This window comes from Schistocerca gregaria, chromosome 5, assembly GCF_023897955.1.
Source record: "Schistocerca gregaria isolate iqSchGreg1 chromosome 5, iqSchGreg1.2, whole genome shotgun sequence".
Lineage (NCBI taxonomy): Eukaryota > Metazoa > Arthropoda > Insecta > Orthoptera > Acrididae > Schistocerca > Schistocerca gregaria.
Genome location: NC_064924.1, coordinates 88,914,121 through 88,940,729, shown reverse-complemented (window position 1 = coordinate 88,940,729; position 26,609 = coordinate 88,914,121). Strand labels below are relative to the sequence as shown.

Sequence of the window (26,609 nt, the reverse complement as noted above, 5' to 3'; positions counted from 1 at the left end):
AGTAAGTTCGGAAGAAGCAATAGGTGATATGTTCCCGGATCTTACTCTCTCAGTGACTTTCCGATCTATAATTTCTTCAACTTGTTCCTCCAGACTGCTTACATTTATGATATCAGAGCTTGTTATTTTCTCTTTGAAGCTTCTTTCTACATTGTCTACTCGTATACTGACACCTGTAATTTGCGATTGAATGATAAGCATTGATTCGTTCTGCTAATCTGCATTCTCTTTTAAAGAATTCAATCCCTGCTTTACAGCATTAAACTTAACATTACATACATTTTCAAAGAATCCTAACTTCTCATTGATTTTGGATTCTACAGTAATACATCTATCTTTAATGTTAAATTCCAACTTTTTCATTAGATCTAGGAAATTGTCATTTTGTTTCTGACTAATGTAAGTAAACATTTGATTTACATGAGTGGTCAAGGAACCAGTCAGTTCATTCTTTAAATTATCTACTTTACTATTTAATGCATCGAATTCAGTCTTCATAGCACCCATGCCTTTGCATAGATTACTAAATTCTTTACTTGGTGAATCGACCTTGGCATTTAACGATCCTAAAGTTTCACTCTGAGCCTTCAATTGAGCATTTAATTGAGTACTTGAAGCTTCACTTTGTGCATCTAACTGAGAATTCATTAAGCCTAATTCTTTCCTTAGAGTCTCATTCTGAGCAGTTGAAGCTGCACTTTGGGCTTTGATTAGATTTACTAAGTCAGATCAGTCAGGCATTTCTTTACTGACTTTCATAGCCATAGCTGTTTATTGGGTTTCCTCTACTTGCTGTAAGTTATCCATATTCTTGAAAGCTTTAGATCTTGTAAGCATTTAACTGACTTTAAGTATGATAACTACACTAATAAAGTTCACTGAATAATCTGTACCACTTTGTACTAAAACAATAAAGTTCTGTTTTACGCTCACCCAACGGAGAATTTGCAATGTATCGGTTAGCGGATGTGGAGGCAGGTCAGCACTGGTGAACAGCAACTGGTGCCAGCGGCGTCGGATGTTGGTTTCCGCATCTGCATCCCCGCGGTGTGTGTGAGACCTCTACACTCCCCACATCGGATCTTCTTCATTGAAGTTTTGTAGGCATGTTACGTCTTAGAGAAACACACTGGAATCTTCTTCTCTATTTCTCAATTCAAAATTTTGCTGCTTTAAATACCTGTCTCAGCGTAAATTCTTTGTCGTATTTCTTTAGTTGCTATGGCAACATACAACAGCTTCTTTCCTAATTTTTTGGTCTAAGAATTTCTGTTTTTTTCAGTCCTGTCACGGTTGCGACGTTCTAACCTTTTTGACGACGTGTGAGTGTGTTGAAGTAAGTGTCCAAACTGCCTCACTTAACGAGATGACTTACTTGTTATCCGCAGCCGATCTTCTTCGCTGCCTTCTGGAATCTCTTTAAACTTCTTCTCCGAACAGTGATGTGAGGTACTGGAATTTTGAAAATTTTCCCTCTACCTGTGGAATAAGTAGATACTCGAAGGTTACTTTTCATCAACCAAAGCCATGTTAAAACTTCATACAGAACATAATTCTCACTTCTCACATAACCATCTGACTTCTTGTAAGCCACTTGTATCTTCTCACATCAGAAACAAGGTTAATTACATTGTCAAATGAGTTGGCTTCGTAACCATGACTCTATCACAGGATTCATAAAATATGTCTTGCCTCTAGCAAGGCTAGAATAAGAGTCCTTTTTGAGAGTTCTTTCTCCTTTTTTCACTAACAATAGCCACTGCCACTATTATCACAAAGTTACATAAATACTCCATGGTCCTCTCATACACACTTTCACTAAAATTTCCATGGATTGCCCAACAAGTACTTGTTGGTGCCGTTCGACCACCGCATCCACATTCTTCCTGCGACTGAATTTAAACCTGCACACACAGTCATGTGAAGCACAGTAGGTAGGATTCTATCATCCCACACTCACAACTAAAATATAGTATGTTCGAGATGGTAGAAGGCCAAGTGGTTCTTGAATTTACGTGGAAATTCTCGATTCACTATAACAGTGTTCAAAAAATTTCCATGCATCCTTTGCAGACAGTTTGTTGTATGAGATATTTTTGACAAGATTTTGTATAATTAGACTTAAAATAACAGTTGCTATAGTGAAATACATTTTGTCTAATGAAGTAAAGATCACAAACAAATAAATGTACATGTTCTCTGTAAGTTGATGATTTGTTCTACTCCCCAGGTTCTCTTTGAGCTGGCTACTGGTCAAAGAGCATATGATGAGTCAAGGCAGAAAAAATTTTTGGTAAGTGTGTGTAATTTGATTAATTCTGGGAATTGTAACTTGGTGAAGAATCAGTAGATGGGTCTGTCCATTACATAATTATATGAATCAATAGCAACAACAACATTAACTAAGTCATTATCGTTATCATCATCATCATAATCCTAATAATAATATCTGTTAGCTAAACGTATATGCAATTTTGATCATTTTTGTGATGAATGATAACATTTTACCAATTTTTTTCTTGAAAATGTGGATGCCAATTTCTGCTGCTGAAAAGACTTTTGTGGCAAAACTAGATCACAATTGAAAGATTTCCTGATGGTTTCATTTCTTCCATTCCTTCCTCATTTTGCTCTGTTTTCTTTATGCTGAAATAAGTTGTTTCTTATTCTAAAAACTGTATAAACCTGCCATGAATTCTCTCCCATTTTCCTTTTATTATTAAATGTGTACAAGAACTGCATTTAGAGTACTCTGGCTTTTGAAAAATTCAGATTGATTAAGTACCCATTTTTTTTATGCGTTCCGGTTTGCCTATAAATAATTCAGCACAACTATTTAGATGCAGAGGACATAAAAAAGGAAAAAAAAGACATTAATTCCTTTAAGTTTTGGTTGGATGTTTCAGGATAGCAATATTTAGAAAACAATGTGCTTGTTATTGTTCATTTGATTTTTAACAAAAAAATTATGGCCATGAGCAACATGTTATTGTATAGTTAATAACCATATAATTGAGATGCAAGTAGTGAGTGGACATATAAATAAGAACCAGAGAAATGACTAATAAAAACCAACTCCGCTGTGATATTCCACATTTATTGTGTTACGACTCATCTTCAGGTTGCTGAATTATGCCTAAGTCATAAACTCGGCAATTGGAAGATGTTCAGCAATCGAAACTGATTGTAACTCAATGAATGTGTAATAATACAGCTCTGGTGTTTTTATTAATCATTAATGTTGTCAGCTGTGGTGCTCAAGATGAACTAGAATAATGTTTACAATACAGTGAAGAGGATAGATTGCTACTCCTCATAAAGATGATACACTGAGTTGCAGAGAGGCACAGGGAAAAGATGGTTACTCATTGAGCTTGCGGCCAAAGCTTTCTTCACAGAGGAAGCACACGCACACATTTACACAAGCAGGCACATCTCCCACACATGTGATCAGTATCTCCAGCTGCTTCATCCAGAATGTTACTGCATTGAATGGAAGTAGCATTCTGGAGCAGATCATTGGTGGTTGGAGGAGGTGGGGGGTGGAGGGGGTAGTAGGAGTGTACAGGTGGTGGGAAAGAAATGAGTGCTGCCTGGTAGAGTGTACTGGGACTAGATGGTGGCAAGACAAGGGTCACAGATGTAGCATTAGGAGGCTGTGGGGGAGGGAAGGGGGTCAGGAAAGGGGTAGCGGAAAAGTAGAGGAGAGAAGGGTAAAGATCAGTGGTTGCATTTGCAGAGATCAGCACACAATAAGGGTGAGGGGAAGTGAATTGAGAGCAGGTGATAGGACAGAGAGGGTGGAAACTGATGGTCAGTGGGAATGGGGACAGTAGGTTGCCATAGGTTGAGCCGTGATAATTTCAGAAATGGAAAATGTATTGTACGTGTAACTTCCATCTGTGTGTTTCAGGAAAGCTGGTGGTGGAGGGGAGGATCCAGATGGTGGGGGTTGTGAAGTAGCCATGTTATGCTCAGGTGCATGTTATGGCACAGGGTGGTCCAGTTTCTGCTTGACCACAATTTGGCAGCGGCCATCCATCCTAGTGGACAGGTGGTTTGAATACCAATATAAAAAACCTGTGCAGTATTTGCAGCAGAACTGGTATATGACATGGCTGCTTTCACAAGTGCCCCTGCCTCTGATAGGTTTGGATAACCCCTACAGGACTGGAACAGGAAGTGCTGGGTGGATGGATTGAGCAGGTATTGCACCTGGTTCTCCCACAGGGGTATGATCCCTGTGGCAAGGAGTTGGAATTTGGAATGGCATACTGATGGACAAGGATGTTGTGGGAAGGAGTTTCAGGTCATGAAGATAGATAATCATAGCCCTGATGATGGACGTTGGAGTTTATGTTGCACTTCTGGGGTGGAGGGGGGTCACTCTGGCAGACTTTGTAAGTGGAGGAGTCAGATAGTTGGCAGAAGACTTCCACGCAGCACTAACTGTGATTTGTATTGACAGTGGTGGAACCGTTGTCTGCAGGTAGGGTCATTAGTTTAGGATATGTTTTGTTGAGGCTGTGTGTGGCTGTCCTTTCTTCTGTTGAAAGGTTGGTGTTCTTAGGAAGGGACCTGTGGAAGGACAGTTGGAAGAAAGGAATTCATTGAATAACTGAGTGGCTAAGAAGTGTTTCTGTTGCAGGGATCGGAAAAAGGAGAGCAGATCTTTGATGAGTCCAAGATGATTAGATGTGGGTGTAGGGTTGAACATGAGGCCTTAGGATAAGAGTGAAACATTTGTGGGCTAATAATTTTGGTGAATAGGTTGTCTGTACTACATAGTGAGTTTTTATCTTTATTCAGTTATGTGTAATCTACTCAGAAGTTTCTATAACTGTTGTTGGTATCAGTTTAAAGGAGAATAGTCCACACTACAGTGCTTTCCAATTTTATTATGTTCCACAGTCTAGCTTACATAACCATTTGTACATTATATATTGCTGGTGCTGTTTTTTTCTGATTTTTAAAATAATCAGATACATTCTTTTGTTGTTCGCTATTGATGTTATTTAAGGGTCCTGCAAATAATCATTTCTGGCTATACTTATTGGATATCATCTCATATTTGCCTTCTAACCACACAAAGAGGAAGGTGGAAGAAGAAAAGTAAGCCTTTTAAATATATAACTACTGCGTTAAAGCAAATGTAAATGAACCTTAACCAAATTGTGTTCTATCACAAGAATAACATTGGAGGAGTGACTAAAACGGTCTTCTTAAGTTTTCCTGCTTTTGTCGTGAGACACAGCAGCCCATTTTTACTGTACTCGACTTCAATACTTTATTATTTATCACAGAACTCATGAATTTTATTTATAATTTGAAGACTGTGTGAAGAAAAATATTGTTTATCGCTGTTAAACAACACATCATTGGAGAAATCTTGTTAATTTTGGCATTTACATTTACTACATCTAACAGTTATGGAAAATCCTGGATAGAGCAGTATGTAAAATAAGGCAAAGGCAACGGCAATCACTCAGCTATAGTGGATCAATTCATAGAGAACAGAAATGCTATGAATATGAATGCTTCTTTTCTGTTAAGTGTTTCTGTGCTCCAGGCCTTGATCTCCTATAGGTGAGTGGTTGCCTGCTACTTATTTTACTTTTACTTTATGTGTTAGACTGGCATTGGAAGGCATTTGTTTTTCATAAAACAAAGCATAGGATTGAACATTTAAAACATGATTTGGTGATCAAAGTTTCATTGGTTTTGGTATTGTTTTTTGTACTGTGTAATATAAGACTAATACCTCCCCCTCCTCCTCCCTTCCCAGCATGTCCTATGATGTCGAACGATGTAATGAAAATATGCTGAATCCCTGAGTGGAGTGTTATGAATGTTTTAAAATTCGAAATAAATAACTTGTCTTCCTTGCTTGAATTTACTTTTTAACAATATTATTGTTGATGAATGTAAACTAATGTGTGACATGATTTAAGAAGTTAATGTTTTTCAACATTCAGAAAGACCATGTGGAGGCGTGTGAAGATCAACAGATCCTCACATTAGCTGATAGGAAAGCAGGCCCTTGTGATCAGGCAACATTTCTAGAACTGGTGGAGCTGGGCAAGTTGTGTGTCCGCAAGCGTGCAAAGGATAGACCTGAAATGGAGGAAGTATTGAAGCAGCTTGAAGGCATGTCTAATCGAAGACGTATTGCATCACGTGCTCAGAGTAAGTATTTTTCAAGTCATACACACACATTGTTTCATCTTTTGAAGCAGCCAATCATTCTGTCTTCTAATATCATAGCTCACAATTTATTTCTATTTTTTAATTTGGTGTGTTTGGTGACCTAGCGTTTTTGCACTTTATCTATAACAATTTATTCTGTTTTGATGCAGACATCCAAAAAGTTCATATGAAAGCTTAAAATTTTTGGTGTTATGAGCAACTGGTTTGAATCTTACTGAACAAAATGACTGCAAAAAGTGGCAGTTAAAATTCAAACCAGCTAAAATAGAGAGAATATTTTAGTGACTCATGAGAGAACACGAAAAGAATGCCACAATGTTTGATTTTAGTTCCATCTTGTTCAGCATATATTTGAAAGACATGTAGCTCAATAGCACAGGAACCTTAGTTTCTCTCTTTCTGAAATTGGTTGTTGTTGTAGCCTGAATGTTCAATAACTGACACAATACTGTACAGACAAATTTGAAATATTTTCACATTTATTACTCCCAAATCACATTAAGATGTTCAGCTTTTTCTATTGACTTATTACATACTTCACGCAACTGCTTCAAAGTACATTTATTCCCTCATGAAGCTTGTAAATAATAAACTGCATTTCAAAAGGAACAATTGTGTACATAATAACATTAACAGAAGATAAAATTACATTCATTGCTCCACATTAAGATTGTCTTTAGCACAAAAAGGTGTGCACAATGCTGCAGCCCGAAATTTCTGATCACGTATCCAGTGATGTAAAATGTCTGACTGACAGAAAGGTAAAATATAAAACAAAGTGTCCCTTCTCAGAAACTCAAGTCTTTCCCTCTGCTACCTTTCCTTCGAGTCCACTCACATACACCTCCATGGTTCGTACCTCACCCACAGCTTCGTCTGGACCCATCGCGAGCCCCAAATGACTCAGTTCCTCGTTAGGCCCTCTGCCGCCAGATTTTCTCTATTCTTGGCGAGCTCCAGGGCTCAGAAATTGTCTACAATGATGGTTCGATTGTTGATGGTCGCATTGGCTTCGCTTATGCTCAAGTTGAACATTCTGAAGAGTGCTCCTTGCTGGATGACTGCAGTGTTTTCACTGCCGAGTTGCTTAGCCATCTGTTGTGCTCTTGAGCATATCCACTCCTGCACAGGTGAGTGGTTTCTCATCTGTAGTGATTCCTACAAGCTCTTGACCAGTGCTTCACTCACCAGACTTTGGTGATGACTTTCTAGGAGTCTGTTTCTGCCCTCAAAAATGTTGGACATTCAGTGGCCTTCATGTGGACCCCAGAACATATTGGAATCCCAGGAAAGAACTGGCTGACAGGCTGGCCAAACAGGCTACCACTAAACCGACTTTAGAGATCAGCACACTGGTGACTGATCTCTGATTGGTCTTATGCCGTAAAGTTTTCAGGATCTGGGCTACTGAATGGCACACCCTCAGTACATCAAATAAACTACCTGTTATTAAGGAGACAATGTGTGTGGTGTGTGGTCACTCATGTGAGCCACCCACAGGGACTCCATTGTCCTTTGTCGACTCTGCATCAGCCATACTTGGCTGACTCATGGCCACCTCCTACGTCACGAGGACGCTCCTCAATGTCTCTGTGATTCCCACTTGACTGTGGCCCACATCTTGTCAGATTGCCCAATTTTAGCCACCCTGAGGTGGACTTTAAAACCTGCCACTCTGCCTATGGCGTTAGGAGACAATGCCTCAATGGCTAATCTAGTTTTACGTTTTCTTTGAGAGGAAGATTTTTATCACTTTCTCCCAGGCCTTCACCCTTCCTCTATTTTACTTCTTCCTTGATTTTTCTTTGCCTTTTGTTTATCTTAACGTTCATTTGACCTCTGTCTGTATTTCTTTAGCCTTATGGTTTTTGGCTGGAGATTTTAGTATGTTGCAGAGTGGCTGGCTCATCCTTTTTTATTCTTGCGACCAGCCAGCCAACACTATCTGCTGTATTATTTCAATACCTTCAACTGCTTTTTTTCCCCTTTTAGTGCATGTTTTCCCTTTCGGTTTGCTTTTTAGTTTTCTTTTTCAGTGTGGTTCTCAGTTACTTTTTTCCTTTTTACTTCCCCTGACTCGTTTTGGGAATGGTTTTAATCTGAGACCAGTTTGCATGAGGAAAAGAGGACTGATGACCCTGTAGTTTGCTCCCTTGACTCTCCAACCCAACCAAACAACCAACATAAACTGAAAAAATTCTTCTTGGCAACTCCTATTCTGTAGAAGAATTTATATTACTGTAATGTCTAAAAGATGGTGTGTAGGAATTACTAATTTGCATCTGTTTATAAGAAAAAATAAAACTAAAAGCTTGTAAACCATCAATATGTTGTCATGTTTACAAATTAATTTGTGATGTGAATGTAAAATGCTCATTTCACATTATTATGATCTGTTATACATATGATCTATCGAACATAAAACAAACTAACTAACAACACAGGCTAGCAGCTACTCTTAACAGATTTTAACAGTGGTGAAACATTTATTCACCATTCTCAGCGTCAGACTCAGCACTCATGTTTACACATGTCTTACATGTCTTGAAACTGCAGTTTAAATGATTATTGCTGTGGGGTCTGAGGCGTCTTGTCACGGCCCGCACGGCTCCCCCCCCCTCCCCCCCTTTACTCCCCTTCAGAGGTTCGAGTCCTCCCTTGGGCATGGGTATGTGTGTTGTCCTTAGCGTAAGTTTGTTTAAGTTAGATAAAGTAGTGTGTAAGGTTAGGGATGAATGACCTCAGGAGTTTGATCTCATAAGACTTACCACAAATTTGCAAATGTTTATTCTATATTATTAATTGTTCACAAAGTATTATTAATTGTTTACAAAGTCACTGAAAGTTTACCAATTTGTTTGACATGGGGATGTTAACATCATGAATAAGCAAAACAACCTTCACGTATAGGTGTTCATATATTAATTACTTGATGCTGACTTTGGCATTGGAACACTAACCTGATGGAGAATAAAGATGGATTGCTGAGCTATTGTACAGTGGTTTGTCTCATAGATGATGATAGGGACAATTGTCGAATTTTGAAAATGCTACATTCTTTAAACGATGTGATCCACAATTTCCAGCAGCAGTTTTGTTGAAATCTGAGCAACATGTTTCTGTCTAATGGCCCCAGATGTGTCCATGGTAAATGAGTACTTTTTGTATATCCCCAGAGCCAAAAGTTGCCTGCTTTCAGATCAGATGATCATTCAGGCCATGCATCTGGAAAATCTTGGTAGATAACGTGTTTGTAGAAGTTTGCATTAAGCAGATCATTCAATGGGGGAGCAACATGAGGTGTTGTGCCTCGTCTTGAATGAAAACAGTGGTCTCCACATAGCTGCAGTTCTCCAAAGTAGTAATCTCATGCTCCATAAGGAGGTCTCAGTAATCTTCTGATGTCACACCCTCTGGGTGCCTTCTCTTCAAAGAAGAGTGGACTGAGAATGAAGGTGCCTGTGAATCCACATTACACTGTCACATATGGTGAGTACAGTGGCTCTCTGTGCCCAACACATGGTTTAACAGTACCCCACATTTGGCAATGCTCTGTATTTATTGCATCCTGTAATGTAAAATATGTCTTGTCACTCCATACAATATTGCCCAGCCACATATTGTTAGAAGCCGAAGAGCAAATTCAGAACATTGATACAGGTCATGAAGTTTCAGTTGCTGCACTGTGTGGATCTTGTATGTGTAGTAGTGTAAAATAGACAACAAAATTTTCCATACTGTTGACTGTGCAATGGAAAATTCTCGTGATGCTGCACAAGCACTAGCACTACCTGGGGCATGTGCTGCATGGTCAGTTACAGCAACAGAAGGCTTGTCAGTACCTTCAATTGGGATAGGATGCCTTCATCTTCCAGGTGCCACACTGACCTTGCCTGTGTTTTCAAGTTTCAATACCATCCTCTTTAAACCATTTAATGGCATCAGGTCTCTCCTCTGTCCTTTCAGTTGATGATAGTCTCTCAATGCAACACTGTCCGCCCTCGTTAGCTGAGTGGTCAACGCGACCGAATCCTAAGGACCCAGGTTCGATTTCCAATTGGATCGGAGATTTTCTCCGCACTGGCAGTGGGTGTTGTGTTGTCCTCATCATCATTATTTCATCCCCATCAATGCGCAAGTCCCCAAAGTGGCATCAAATCGAAAGACTTGCACCCAGTGAAAAGTCCACCCGACAGGAGGCCCTAGTCACACGACATTTACGTTTAATGCAGCACTGTAATTGCTGCCATTCACTAACACTGCATTGTGTCGCTTCTCAATACCCACATTGTTTACTCATGTTATGGCTTGTCAAAAGCTGTGTGGATGTTGTACAAACAGTGTACAGTGCTAGACTTGCACCCGGTGGCCACAACTGGAACTAATCTGTTTTCGAGCATTGACACATTAGCATATCTACAAAGTTCCACTGCCATAGAATAACTACAGCCAACACTGGACTTCCATGAGTAGCTGCACTTTAATAATAACCAACTGGCATAGGAAGTCATCCTTGTGCTTGGTTCACTATGAGGGAATCATCATTCTGTGAAGGTGAAAGAGAGAGAATACTGTAACATAAGACAGATAATGGAAAATGGAAGAAAAGTAAAAAAATTGTTAGTTTCTCAGAGGTTGTAATTAAATCAGAAGAATGGGGTGACTCAGTGTTCTGCACCATAAATTCATTTGCTGGATAATCTGTGTGATCAGCAGGAGACTTTTGAGATGACAAAACTGCGGAATTGTCCACTATCTGGTTGGCTGTACTTTCAAATATACATGCCATCAGTTATACTGCCGCATTTCCTACAGCTGTTATCTTGGTGCAAGGGCACTGATAGAAACAATTACACTGCTGCCAATGAGATGCAAGCATCTGCTCTCTGGAGAGCCAGTGGCGAGTGTACTAAGTTAAACATTCGTGCACTGACCCCATTTTGTGTGTTTGCCACTTGAATGACATTTACACATTTAAAAATAGTTCCCAGGGCTTGACATCTTTTAAATAGACATTGTATTGAAGAATGACAGTTTTTTAAGTGTATAAATCTGTAGCATTGGCCACTATGAAAGTCTGTAAATGTGATTCTACTGGCAAACACACAAAATGGGGTTGGTGCATAGATGTTTGAACTTAAATACACTTGCCACTGGAGCTCCAGAGAGGGGTTGCTTGCATCTCATTGGCAGCAGTGCAGTTGTTTGCTGCAGGGTCCTCATGCCACAGTGGCGGCTGTAGGAAACATGGCAGCATAACTGGCAGCACTCTTTGTGAAAATGCGGCCAACTGGGTAGCGGGCGATATCGCAAAAACAATCTGGTCTGAAAGGTCTTGGAGACAGTATGTACACAAAGGTGGTAGTAAACTGGAAAGAGACTATCATGAGAAGAAAAATAAACATTCAATGTCATTTAAATCATCTATATTACTAAACTACTGCAATTTAGAATAAATTGAATGTAAAATGACCTGGATTAGTATCCAGATTTTGCCTAACATGTTCATAACAACAAATAATTAAGTAGTTTGCAAAGTATGATAAAAAATAATCATCATACTTTTGAATTTGAGCTTTTTTTTTTCTTTTTTTTCTTCCTCTACAGTTTTTGCCCTCTACAGCTCCCTCTAGTACCATGGAAGTCATTCCATCATGTCTTAGCAGATGTCCTATCATCCTGTCCCTTCTCCTTATCAGTGTTTTCCACATATTCCTTTCCTCTCCGATTCTGCGTAGAACCTCCTCATTCCTTACCTTATCAGTCCACCTAACTTTCAACATTCGTCTATAGCACCACATCTCAAATGCTTCAATTCTCTTCTGTTCCGGTTTTCCCACAGTCCATGTTCACTACCATACAATGCTGTACTCCAGACGTACATCCTCAGAAATTTCTTCCTTAAATTAAGGCCGGTATTTGATATTAGTAGACTTCTCTTTGCCAGAAATGCCTTTTTTGCCATAGCGAGTCTGCTTTTGATGTCTTCCTTGCTCCGCCCGTCATTGGTTATTTTACTGCCTAGGTAGCAGAATTCCTTAACTTCTCTGACTTCGTGACCATCAGTTGTGATGTTAAGTTTCTCGCTGTTCTCATTTCTACTGCTTCTCATTACCTTCGTCTTTCTCCGATTTACTCTCAAACTATACTGTGTACTCATTAGACTGTTCATTCCGTTCAGCAGATCATTTAATTCTTCTTCACTTTCACTCAGGATAGCAATGTCATCAGCGAATCGTATCATTGATATCCTTTCACCTTGTATTTTAATTCCACTCCTGAACCTTTCTTTTATTTCCATCATTGCTTCCTTGATGTACAGATTGAAGAGTAGGGGCGAAAGGCTACAGCCTTGTCTTACACCCTTCTTAATACGAGCACTTCGTTCTTGATCGTCCACTCTTATTATTCCTTCTTGGTTGTTATACATATTGTATATGACCCGTCTCTCCCTATAGCTTACCCCTACTTTTTTCAGTATCTTGAACAGCTTGCACCATTTTATATTGTGGAACGCTTTGTCCAGCTCGACAAATCCTATGAACGTGTCTTGATTTTTCTTTAGCTTTGCTTCCATTATTAGCCGTAATGTCAGAATTGCCTCTCTCGTGCCTTTACTTTTCCTAAAGCCAAACTGATCGTCACCTAGCTCATTCTCAATTTTCTTTTCCATTCTTCTGTATATTATTCTTGTAAGCAGCTTCGATGCATGAGCTGTTAAGCTGATTGTGCGATAATTCTCACACTTGTCAGTTCTTGCCGTCTTCGGAATTGTGTGGATGATGCTTTTCCGAAAGTCAGATGGTATGTCGCCAGACTCATATATTCTACACACCAACGTGAATAGTCGTTTTGTTGCCACTTCCCCCAACGATTTTAGAAATTCTGATGGAATGTTTTCTATCCCTTCTGCCTTATTTGACCGTAAGTCCTCTAAAGCTCTTTTAAATTCCGATTCTAATACTGGATCCCCTATCTCTTCTAAATCGACTCCTGTTTCTTCTTCTATCACATCAGACAAATCTTCACCCTCGTAGAGGCTTTCAGTGTATTCTTTCCACCTATCGGCTCTCTCCTCTGCATTTAACAGTGGAATTCCCGTCGCACTCTTAATGTTACCACCGTTGCTTTTAATGTCACCAAAGGTTGTTTTGACTTTCGTGTATGCTGAGTCTGTCCTTCCGACAATCACATATTTTTCAATGTCTTCACATTTTTCCTGCAGCCATTTCGTCTTAGCTTCCCTGCACTTCCTATTTATTTCATTCCTCAGCGACTTGTATTTCTGTATTCCTGATTTTCCCAGAACATGTTTGTATTTCCTCCTTTCATCAATCAACTGAAGTATTTCTTCTGTTACCCATGGTTTCTTCGCAGCTACCTTCTTTGTACCTATGTTTTCCTTCCCAACTTCTGTGATGGACCTTTTTAGAGATGTCCATTCCTCTTCAACTGTGTTGCCTACTGCGCTATTCCTTATTGCTGATACCTATAGCTTTAGAGAACTCCAAACGTATCTCGTCATTCCTTAGAACTTCCGTATCCCACTTCTTTGCGTATTGATTCTTCCTGAGTAATGTCTTGAACTTCAGCCTACTCTTCATCACTACTATATTATGATCTGAGTCTATATCTGCTCCTGGGTACGCCTTACAATCCAGTATCTGATTTCGGAATCTCTGTCTGACCATGATGTAATCTAATTGAAATCTTCCCGTATCTCCCGGCCTTTTCCAAGTATACCTCCTCCTCTTATGATTCTTGAACAAGGTATTCGCTATTACTAGCTGAAACTTGTTACAGAACTCAATTAGTCTTTCTCCTCTTTCATTCCTTGTCCCAAGCCCATATTCTCCTGTGACCTTTTCTTCTACTCCTTCCCCTACAACTGCATTCCAGTCGCCCATGACTATTAGATTTTCGTTCCCCTTTACATACTGCATTACCCTTTCAATATCCTCATACACTTTCTCTATCTGTTCATCTTCAGCTTGCGACGTCGGCATGTATACCTGAACTATCGTTGTCGGTGTTGGTCTGCTGTCGATTCTGATTAGAACAACCCGGTCACTGAACTGTTCACAGTAACACACCCTCTGCCCTACCTTCCTATTCATAACGAATCCTACACCTGTTATACCATTTTCTGCTGCTGTTGATATTACCTGATACTCATCTGACCAGAAATCCTTGTCTTCCTTCCACTTCATTTCACTGACCCCTACTATATCTAGATTGAGCCTTTGCATTTCCCTTTTCAGATTTTCTAGATTCCCTACCACGTTCAAGCTTCTAACATTCCACGCCCTGACTCGTAGAACATTATCCTTTTGTTGATTATTCAATCTTTTTCTCATGGTAACCTCCCCCTTGGCAGTCCCCTCCCGGATATCCGAATGGGGGACTATTCCGGAATCTTTTGGCAATGGAGAGATCATCATGACACTTCTTCAACTGCAGGCCACATGTCCTGTGGATACACGTTACGTGTCTTTAATGCAGTGGTTTCCATTGCCTTCTGCATCCTCATGTCGTTGATCATTGCTGATTCTTCCGCCTTTAGGGGCAATTTCCCACCCCTAGAACAAGAGAGTGCCCTGAACCTCTATCCGCTCCTCCGCCCTCTTTGACAAGGTCGTTGGCAGAATGAGGCTGACTTCTTATGCCGGAAGTCTTCGGCCGCCAATGCTGATTATTTATCAAAATTTAGGCAGTGGTGGGGATTGAACCCAGGACCGAAGATGTTTTGATTATGAATAAAAGATGCTACCCCTAGACCACAGGTGTCAGGTATTGGTATTACCACCAGATAGATATGATATTACTGTTCTGTACTAAGTGCATAGTTACTCACTGTCCCGGTATATACAAAATTCCAGAATTATTTTACATTTACTGCAAAACAGATAACTGTGTCCCAGATTACATGAGAGAGTAATAAAATTAAATAGAAAACCTAAATAGTAACTGATTGCTGCAAAACATTCCTCTGTAGTGTACATAATTTATGGTGTTCTTTACTCCTTTATGGAGAAAACTGTACATTTTGTGGCTGATATTGAGAGATTTCAGGTTAGTACCACAGCAATGGCTTCACTTTAAGGGAGGAGGAGGTGTGTGGTACTACAAACAATCTGTCAGTCATTGAAGGCTATAGTGTACAAAATGTTGACATTTGCAAAAAATAACTATATAAACAGTGGACACTGCTTGGTAATTCGTAACAGAATAAAACTACAGTAATGTTATGGAAAAGATAGAGTGCTACTCACTGTAAAGATGATACGTTGAGTTGCAGACAGGCGCAATGAGAAGACAGTTTCACATTGAACTTCTGGCCAAAACCTTCTTCAGAAAGAAACCACACACACATTCACACAAGCAAGCACATATCATTCACACATGACCACTATCTGTGCCTTCTCAGGCCAGGCTGAAACTGAAACTCATTGAAGGTGACAACAATCCATAGTTGGGCGGAGAAATAGGATTGAGGGTACAGGGGGAGTGAGTGCTGCCTGGTGGAGCATGCAAGACTAGGTTGCCAAGTACATCATCAGGAAACTGTGTGAAAAGGAGGGGTGAGGGCAACAGGGAGTGGAAAAGGAGAGGAGCAGATAAGGGGAAAAGACCACACTCTGCCAATGCACCTGCTGGTCTTTTGCCCTCTCTGTTCATCTCCATTTCTTTTCAACCACCTGTTTACCCCCCACCCTCTCCTCCACACCTCTCTCCCCTGCTGCTTCTGATGCTGCCCCTGGAAGCCTTGTCTAGACATTATCTGGTCCCTGCACACTCTGCAAGACCGGGCTCACTTCTCTACCCACCTCCTTCCCCCTCCCCCAACATGGTATCCCTCCTCCTTCCCTGTGTCACTCTCAGTTGTTGCTTTCATTTGATGCAGTTACTTTTTGCTCAGAGCAGTTGGAGATAGCAGTCTGAAACTCAGCGTGTCATTTTCACACTGATTAACAATCTATCCTCTTTGGAATACTGTAATCTGGGATTTCCACTGTTTGAGTAACTAGTACTAATTTGTAATTTATGAGTGACATGAAAATACAATTTTCTTCTCCAAACAACACATTCTTTAAGATAATATATAATAAAAAACAAATTTAGTATTTAATGTTAGAAGGTACATAAAAACAGCATTTGGAATTAATTAAAAGTTTATGCCGATTCCCTTTGGAAGTGAAGAAACTATAACTGAGCTTTACAATTAAAGGTGTAATTAGTTATTTGAGAATGCTGTCATGGGAACAGATAATCATTTAGGCATTCTGAAGATTTGCTTTTAGGAAACCTACCTACTTCCTGTTTTATTACCTTAAACTAGTATCCTTCTTCAGAATGTTGTAACTGTTGCATTACTTGCGATAGTTATAACTTTCTGAAGTAGACACTAGGTACCTGAAACCAGTAAAGGAAATAAAATTCATTTTGTGTAACTGGTTACTGATTATTTTAATAAATACAGATACAGTTGATGATGATGGGTAAAATATTAAACTTATGCATTGTTAAGCCTTCCAAATTTATCTTTTTTCAACATAGGACTATACAGCCAAACGGTTGCAAATAACTGAGCTGGAACATTTTATTTCACTTTTGACATTAACATAGCTGCTGTAAATTTTGACGATTGATTTTTAGCAATGTTATTTCACAATTTATCAAAATTTCATTCTGATGAAGACATCCTTAGTAGGTTTCGAAACCTAGGTCAGTGTACCTAACAGTTATTTGCAACCAGTTGGCTGTATAATCATATGTTGAAACTAGTATACTGTTGCTGAGTAACAGCCATGTTTAAAATTATCATCATTTTATTCTCACTCTGTGACAAAGTAGTTAGCAGCTTGAAGGACACTCATGATTATGCATCTCTGAGATCCCTGCCTTGTGTCTCACCCCACTTTCTTCTCTGTCATGGGTCACCTGCGGCCATAGCTACAGTGTAATTTATTATTCTGGGTACAAGAAAAGGGGCTTCCTAGCTTCTTTGAGGTTCGCCATGAGTATGCTTTCAAGATCCCCTTACATTATGAATTCTGATTGTTCAATGAAGAAGAATTACACACCTTGAGGATGATGAATTCCTCATGTACTCCAAATCTGTGGAAGGCAGAGGGAGGGCGGGGGGGGGGGGGGGGTGTTCCTATTTCACCTACGAAGGTAGGAGGTGACAGAACTACCATTTTGCTGAGTGTCAATGCAGATAATAATTTGGAGAAAAAAAGAGACTGCAGGTTCTGGAGCAAAGGTTGCCTGCACAAGACAAACCGAGATACAGTGTGCCTTCCTATTATATGATCCTATTCTCTGTGCTCACTATTCAGGCTTGTGATCATGCAAAACAAGTGACTGGGCTTCAGTGACAAAGGCTAGCTACTGCAAAACCAGTGACTTGATGTGCAGTCTCCCCCCATTGACTGTTAAAAGCACTGCTGCCTCAGGAGGCTAATATGAAAGGATTTTGTCGCACTTTACTGAGTCCACTGGGATTTCAGAATTGATTACCTATTCAGTCTATGGCCATGTAAGCCATCGGCAGCTTCTCTGCTTGGGGATTCCTGATCACTTTGGAGATGGAGGGAGGTGCAGGTCACACACACACACACACACACACACACACACACACACACACACACACACAGAGAGAGAGAGAGAGAGAGAGAGAGAGAGAGAGAGAGAGAGAGAGAGAGAGTACTGAACCATGAAATATTGAACATGGTTATACAAACGACATTATTATGTTCTGTTAAACTGTTATTAACTGCGAGGTGGCAAGAGTCTATAGCAAAGTGCATCTGCAATGTAGGTGAAGTTCTTCATATCGAAACTGAATGAGCTGGAAATAGTAGCACTGCAACATTTTAGGGTTGTCATCCTACGGTAAACTTCCAACCCACAAAAAACAGGACCCTTGCCAACTATATGGAGGGAGGGTGGTTGTAGCCTACCTGCCATGACATAGGACAGTGACAACATCTTTCACTGTCAGTCAGATATTACACATTGTGGCTCAGTCCCAATCATCGGAAAGGCAGTCCACAAAATATTCCTATACCTCGATGAGGAAGAAGAAGAAGAAGAAGAAGAAGAAGAGACCATTTAAAACTTAAAGTGCTGTTAACAGTTGTTGCCATTTTGAGTAAATCATCGACTTCTCTCAAAATGACCACAGGCAAAGCTCATTATTTCATGAGTAATAATAATAGTATCACATTTTGTATTGGAATTTTTGTTAAAGGATTTAACTGCATTGAAAATTAAAGGAACTCAAAGGAAAACTGATAACGAAAAAATGAATACAGTGGTGGGGTTTTGATTAACATAGGGTCACAAATATGTAGTCGGATTGCTGGATTATTAATTTTTGCTTCGTTCATGCCCTACAGTTGACACATACATGTGTGTCCAGACACGTGGAGTTACACTAGCTGTGGGATTCATTCTGTGACCACAGAGGATGTTTGTTTTTGTGGTCTTCAGTTCAAAGACTGGTTTGAGCGGCTCTCCATGCTACTCTAACCTGTGCAAGCCTCTTCCTCTCCGAGTAACTACTGCAACCTACATCCTTCTGAATCTGATTACTGTATTCATCTCTTGGTCTCCCTCTATGGTTTTTACCATCCACACTTCCCTTGAATACTAAATTGATGATCGATTGATGCTGCAGTGTGTGTCCTACCAAATGGTGCCTCCTTCAAGTCAAGTCAAGTCACAAATTCCTCTTCTCCCCAATTCTATTCAGTACATCCTCATTTGCTACTCGATCTACCCACCAAATCTTCAGCATTGTTCTGTAGCATCACATTTCAAAACCTTCTATTTTCTTCTTGTCTAAACAGTTTATCATCTATGTTCCACTTCCACACATGGCTACTCTCCATACAAATACTTTCAGAAAAGACTTCCTGACACACTCGATGTTAACAAATTTCTCTTCTTCAGAAAAGCTTTTCTTGGCATGCTCAGTCAACATTTTATGTCCTCTATTCTTTGGCCATCATCAGTTATTTTGCTGCTCAGATAGCTTTAAGCATCTCAATTCCTAATCTAATTCCCTCAGTATCACCTGATTTAATTCGACTACACCCCATTATCCTCGTTTTGCTTTTGTTGATGTTCATCTTATATCCTCATTTCAAGATACTGTCCATAATGTTCAACTGCTGTTCCAAATCCTTTGCTGTCTCTGACAGGATTACAATGTGATCAGCAAATCTCAGTGTTTTTATTTCTGCTCACTGGACTTTAATTCCTACTGCAAATTTTTCTTTTGTTTCCTTTACTGCTTGCTCAATGTCAGGAGTAGGCTACAACCCTGTCTCACTCTCCTCTCAGTTATAGCTTCCCTTTCATGCCCCTCAACTATTATAACTGCCGTCTGGTTTCTGTGCAAATTGTAAATAGCCTTTTGCTCCCTGTGTTTTACCCCTGCCACCTTTAGAATTTGAAAGAGAGTATCCCAGGCAATATTGTCAAATGCTTTCTCTAAGTCTACAAATTATATAAACATTGGTTTGCCTTTCCTTAACTTATCGTCTATTCAAAGACATAGGATTAGTATTGCCTTGCGTGTTCCTACACTTCTTCAAAATCCAAACTGATTTTCCTTGAGCTCAGCTTCTACGAGTTTTTCCATTTCTCTGTAAAGAATTCATGTCAGTATTTTGCAACCTTGACTTATTAAACTGATAGTTTGGTAATTTTCACATCTGTCGGCACCTGCTGTCTTTGGAATTGGTATTATTATATTCTTCTTGAGGTCTGAGAGTACTTTGCCTGTTGCATACATCTTGATCACCAGATGGAAGAGTTTTGTCATGGTTGGCTCTCCCTAGGCTATCAGTAGTTCTAATGGAATGTTGTCTATTCCCGGAGCCTTTTTGATTTAGGTCTTTCAGTGCTCTGCTAAACTCTTCACGCGGTATCGTATCTCCCATTGCATCTTCATCTACATCCTGTTTTGTTTCCATAATATTGCTCTCAAGTACATCTCCCTTGTATAGATCCTCTATATACTCCTTCCAGCTTTCTGCTTTCCCTTCTTTGCTTAGTACTGGATTTCCATCTGAGATCTTGATGTTCATGCTGGCAGTTCTCTTTTCTCCAGAGGTCTCTTTAATTTTCCTGTAGGTGGCAATCTTACCCCTAGTGATATATGCTTCTACATCCTTACATTTGTCTTCTAGGAATTCCTGCTCAGCTATTTTGCACTTACTGGTGGTCTCATTGTTGAGACGTTTGTATTCCCATTCCTGCTTCATTTACTGATTTTTTTATATTGCCTCCTATCATTAATTAAATTCAATATATCTTGTGTTACCCAAAGATTTCCACTAACCCTTGCCTTTTTACCTGCTTGATATCCTGATGCTTTCAGTATTTCATCTCTCAAAGCTACCCATACTCCTACTACTGTGTTCCTTTCCCCTGCTCTTGTCGGTTGTCCCTAATTCTCCCTCTGAAATTCTCTACAACTTCTGTTTCTTTCAGTTTATCCAGGTCCCATCTACCTAAATTCCTACCTTTTTGCAGTTTCTTCAGTTTAATCTACACTTCATAACCAATAAATTGTGCAAAATTCTACCAGGCGGCTTCCTTTTTCATTCCTTTCCCCAGCCCATATTTATCTGCTATTTTTTCTTCTCTTCCTTTTCCTACTACCGAATTCCAGTCTCCCATGACTTTTAAATTTTCATCTCCTTTGATTATCCAAATAATGTATTTTATCTCATCATTCATTTCTTCAAACTCTTCATAAGCTGCAGAGCTAGTTGGCATACAAACTTATACTACTGTGGTGGGTGTGGACTTTGTGTCTATCTTGGCTACCACAATGCATTCACTATGCTGTTTGTAGTAGCTTATCCACATTCCTATTTTTTTAAAATCATTATTAAACCTACTCCTGCATTACCCATAGTTGATTTTGTATTTGTAACTCTGTATTCATCTAACCAAAATTCCTGGTCCTCCTGCTACCAAACTTCACTAATTAGCATTATATCTAACTTTAACCTACGCATTTCCCTTTCCAAATTTTCTAGCCTACCTGCCCAATTAAGGGATCTGACATTCCACACTCCAATCCGTAGAATGCCAGTTATGTTTCTCTTGATAATGATATCCTCTTGAGTACTCGCCACCTGGAGACCTGAATTGGGGGCTATTTTAACTCTGGAATATTTTACCAAAGAGGATGCCACCATCATTTAACCATACAGTAGAGCTGCATGTCCTTGGGGAAAAATTACAGCTGTTGTTTCTCATAGCTTTCAGCCATTCTCAGTACCAGCACGACAAAGCAGTTTTGGTTGATGTTACAAGGCCAGTTCAGTCAATCACCCAAACTGTTCTCATGCAACTACTAAAAAGGCTGCTGCCTCTCTATAGGAACCACACATTTGTCTGGCCTGTCAACAGATACCCCTCCATAGTGTTTGCACCTACAGTATGGCTATCTGTATCGCAGAGGCACACAAGCCTCCCCACCAACGGCAAGGTCCATGGTTCATGGGGGAGGGGAAGGGCCATAGAGATGAAGTTGAGTAATTTTAACCCACATCCATATTGAACACTGTGGTTCAGACATGAGTTCCTTCTTTAGTGAGAGCACGTTTACCAGGACATATTTTATAGCAGCAATGAAGTGAAAGTTGTAGAAGGTTTCAAATTCTATATTGTGTCTGACTCTTACCTATTCCACCCTGGACTACAGTTTTTTGACCTTATCTAAGCATACTTGACTGTTGGCTAACAGGCAGTGCGAATGGCTAGTCCAGTGTCACACAGTGTAGGGCATGCAGCAAGCTATTTGTTGGCAAAATGTCTGTTTCAGAAGCATATATTTAATGTAATAACCGTGTTCTCTGAGTATATTAGAACTGCTCTTTACTTTATTTGTACATTAAAACAATAAGAATCTCACAGGGAAAATAGCACCAAAGTATTATCACTCAAAAACATGCAGGGTTCTCTCATGGCACATGAAAGTATTTGTGGACAAGAAACTGTTCGAGAATTTGTGATGGCACAGCAAGGAATTTCATGTGCCACTACATTGCCAAATGTGAAAGAAAGAATCTGCCATGTCATATTTTTGCCTTGTAGAGAGAAACATGGCCAAGGAGATGTGACCTAAATTTTAAGTGAAAACAGAACTTAGCGGAAGACATATTGGATTAAGTGGTATGGAGTTCAACTCCATATTTGGTGGTGACAACCAACTATGGGAGCTTGATCCAGAATACCTTTCTGGTCCATGCAATCATTGTGTGTGAGGTTTGCATGTTTGTGTGAATGAATAGTGTGTGTTTCTCTTTCATTTTCTGACAAAGGCTGTGGCAGAAAGCTTTCATGTAAGTGTCTTTTACTTGTATTCGTCTGCAACTGTCATATTTACAGTAACTAGCAAGCTATCTTTTTCTTACATTGTTAACATTCCAGCCAGGAGTTTCCATTATATGATATACACTTATTTCTCAATTTTATTTTACAAAGATTCTCCGAATATCATAAGCCCACAAGACATTGGATCTACATCTACATCTACATGACTATTCTGCAATTCACATTTAAGTGCTTGGCAGAGGGTTCATCGAACCACAATCATACTATTTCTCTACTATTCCACTCCCGAACAGCGAGCGGGAAAAACGAACACCTAAACCTTTCTGTTTGAGCTCTGATTTCTCTTATTTTATTTTGATGATCATTCCTACCTATGTAGGTTGGGCTCAACAAAATATTTTCGCATTCGGAAGAGAAAGTTGGTGACTGAAATTTCGTAAAAAGGTCTCGCCGCGACGAAAAACGTCTATGCTGTAATGACTTCCATCCCAACTCGTGTATCATATCTGCCACACTCTCTCCCCTATAACGCAATAATACAAAACGAGCTGCCCTTCTTTGCACCCTCTCGATGTCCTCCGTCAATCCCACCTGGTAAGGATCCCACACCGCGCAGCAATATTCTAACAGAGGACGAACGAGTGTAGTGTAAGCTGTCTCTTTAGTGGACTTGTTGCATCTTCTAAGTGTCCTGCCAATGAAACGCAACCTTTGGCTCGCCTTCCCGACAATATCATCTATGTGGTCCTTCCAACTGAAGTTGTTCATAATTTTAACACCCAGGTACTTAGTTGAATTGACAGCCTTGAGAATTGTACTATTTATCGAGTAATCGAATTCCAACGGATTTCTTTTGGAACTCATGTGGATCATCTCACACTTTTCGTTATTTAGCGTCAACTGCCACCTGACACACCATACAGCAATCTTTTCTAAATCGCTTTGCAGCTGATACTGGTCTTCGGATGACCTTACTAGACGGTAAATTACAGCATCATCTGTGAACAACCTAAGAGAACTGCTCAGATTGGATGGCTTCATGTTTGTATCTTGCTGGTATCTATCTTTTTCGATATTGGCTAATAGCTTCAAAAAAATATCCTCGTCCCTTCAACCAAAATTACAAAACTAATCTCAATCTCCAACCATGTGTGAGGAATTACATTACATCAGAGTGATGGAAGCTAATACCACATCGAGATTATGGGTGTGATGCATGCACAAACTGACATTGGACAATATACTTTAACTGTATCCAATTTAAAACCGAAGATGTGATGAAGATTCAATTGGGTTAATGACTAACCTGTACTAGTATGTATCACAGATTGTTATTTAGTATTTGTACTGTTTCTCTAAGAGCAATTCATTGTTCACGCCATCAAAAGTTTCAGAATCTTCTTCGTGAACTCCTTCGCTTTGTTTTGATGATCGCTGACAGAGTTAACACAACTATTTTACATGCACCCATATTTGTGAACAAACTGTGTGATGAGTGTGCCAGATGCATTTGGTAGCTGCTACTGGAGAGTGCTGTGACTGTAAATCACAATGAGTAGCATGTTTCATGAGATACAGTAGTTAATTTTCAGAACATGCAGCAGCCTCAACTGGCACCATGCCTGCTGTTCTTTGCAGTGCTAGACACATCCCATGTGAGGACTGCTTGTAGGCCTACAGCTCAGGGGTTAGCAGTGCCTGCTTGGGGAGCTGTCACACACATCTCCAAGTAAACTTACAGCAAATTCTACTCTGTGTCTCTTGGCCATTATGACACTGATGTGGTTTTTGTACTTTTAATGCACACATTTTAGACATATTATCTCATTATTGTGTTATTATTTTATAAAGAACCTCAATAAACATGTAACTGAAGACCTTAATACCAATCATTATTTTATGGTGCAATGTCCTTATTTTTACTTCTTAAAATTTGTATGGTGCATCTTTCTATTGTGATATGTTCGATTTGGAAAAGTATGTGCCATATTTTTGTGTTTGTCTTTTGTTGACATTTCTCAGTCTCCTCAAGAAATCTACTGCTGTTTGACACTAGTAATTGTTGCAGATATGGTTCGCCAGTTGACACCTTCAACCCCTTATGAGTTGCAACTCCTGCACGACATCTGCAGCCAACAGCGCCGCATGTCCAGCCCGTCAGCTAGTCCTGCTGTTTCCCCTCAGCCATATGCCGTAAGTTCACAACCTGAGAGTCGGTCACCTACAGTAAATGCTGGGCATTTGGAAGCTTGTATCCTACAAAAGAGAAACAATGAAAAAATACCATTGTTACACATGAGTTAAGAAAACTGTAAAATTATGAGACAGAATTGTTGGCTGGTAATTAAAGAGGCGAAGTGTTTTGTACTGTTGATAGACACATGTAAAAGTGTTGACACAATCCTGGCTTTCACAACTGCTAGTTCCTTCCTCAGAGAGAAGAGAGGGATATGTTGGGAAAGGTTAAAAAAGAAAGAACTACATGTAAATCCCTCTCATCCTGTGGTCTGACTAACCTGACCTTCCTTTTTAACCTCTGCCTAATCCATCCCTTTCTGAGGAAGCAACTAACAGCATCGAATGCTAGGATTGTGCTGTCACTTTTACTTTAACAAATGTCTGTTGGGAGCATTAATCATTTCACCTCCTGAGGGAGAAGTGCTGACTGGCAATTATGGCTTACTATTTATTGTTATACTTCATTAATTTGAATCTGAATTGGAAAATGAATGGAATAATTATGTAGGTAGAATGAGGTTTTCACTCTGCAGCAGGGTGTGTGCTGATATGAAACTTCCCGGCAGATTAAAACTGTGTTTCGGACTGAGACTCTAACTTGGGACTTTTGCCTTTCGTGGGCAAGTGCTGTACCAACTGCTATCCAAGCACGACTCATGACCCGTCCTCACAGCCTGTCAAGCGGTGAGGATAACAGATAGTGGACATTACATATTAGTGTGTGACAGGTTGAGAATTTGGGCAGGATGGAAAGCATTCTAGGATAGCCAAAGCAGTTAAGACTATCATTCATGTAAAGTGGGAAATCAGGGTTCGAGCCCCAGTCTGGCACAAATTTTCACTTGTCGCCATTGAAGTTATTTAAATGTTCAGTTGTGGCTGATGTTTGTATTTTTCTTATGTCATGTATATGTAAGGCTACTGAATCATAAATGTTGCCTGTTCTTTTGTACATTGACGGTGTTCCAAGTGTTGCAGTGCAGGCTGTATATATTGCAGGATGCTGAAACATTGCAGGTAAGTTCATGAATCAGTGTGCTCATGGATTATGCTGAAAAAGTAATAGTTCCACTTTCTGCCACCAGGTGAAAATATGGCTGTGTAAGCAGCCAGAATGTGGCGTGGATGTAGGAAAAGGGGAGGAATGATCAATCACATGGTTATGGTGGTTCTGGCATGTTTATTAGGATATGGTCACAAGTTACAATATGTGTACTGTGCAGTCTCTCAATTGAGCAGTTTGCTGCGTCTGTAACAGGGCATGGTGAACAGTGTAATCAGAGAAATATATCATATGCCATTCTTCAGATCAGGAAGAGCCCAGATACATCCCTGATAAACACAATGTTTTAGATATCCCCACAACCAGAAGTCTCAAGGATTTGCCTAGAGATGATGTGGTCTTTCCAAAGATTAAATTAGATTAAATTAGATTAGTTTTTCGTTCCATAGATCCATGCTGAGAAGATCCTCATGGATGTGGAATATGTCAAACTTTTTTTAAAGCTGAAATAACAATACTGATTACTGATAGTATGAGTATATACAATACATCATTTTTTAAGCTGAAATAACAATACTAATAGTATTAGTGTATACAGTACATCATTTGTTTATATTAAATAATTCATCAATGGAGTCGGCCACTAGTAAGTCTTTCAGGCTCCTTTTAAACTGATTTTTATTTGTAAATAAATTTTTTATGTTTCCTGGCAAATTATAGAAGATGAGTGTTCCTGAGTGGTGGACCCTTTTTGAATTAAAGTAAGTGCTTTGAAGTCCTTGTGCAGATCATTTTT

The 26,609-nt window shown here is 39.6% G+C and overlaps 1 protein-coding gene across 1 annotated transcript in view; it reads left to right on the top strand.

Moving 5' to 3' along the window:
* The window catches only part of LOC126272585 (interleukin-1 receptor-associated kinase 1-like), a 148,314-nt gene that overhangs the window by 83,214 nt on the left and 38,491 nt on the right, over nt 1-26,609 (top strand). Inside the window, exons 9-11 of the mRNA XM_049975511.1 lie at nt 2,231-2,293; nt 5,976-6,186; nt 24,641-24,765. Coding sequence (XP_049831468.1) covers nt 2,231-2,293; nt 5,976-6,186; nt 24,641-24,765 — 399 coding nt within the window. The remainder of the gene's footprint in view (nt 1-2,230; nt 2,294-5,975; nt 6,187-24,640; nt 24,766-26,609) is intronic.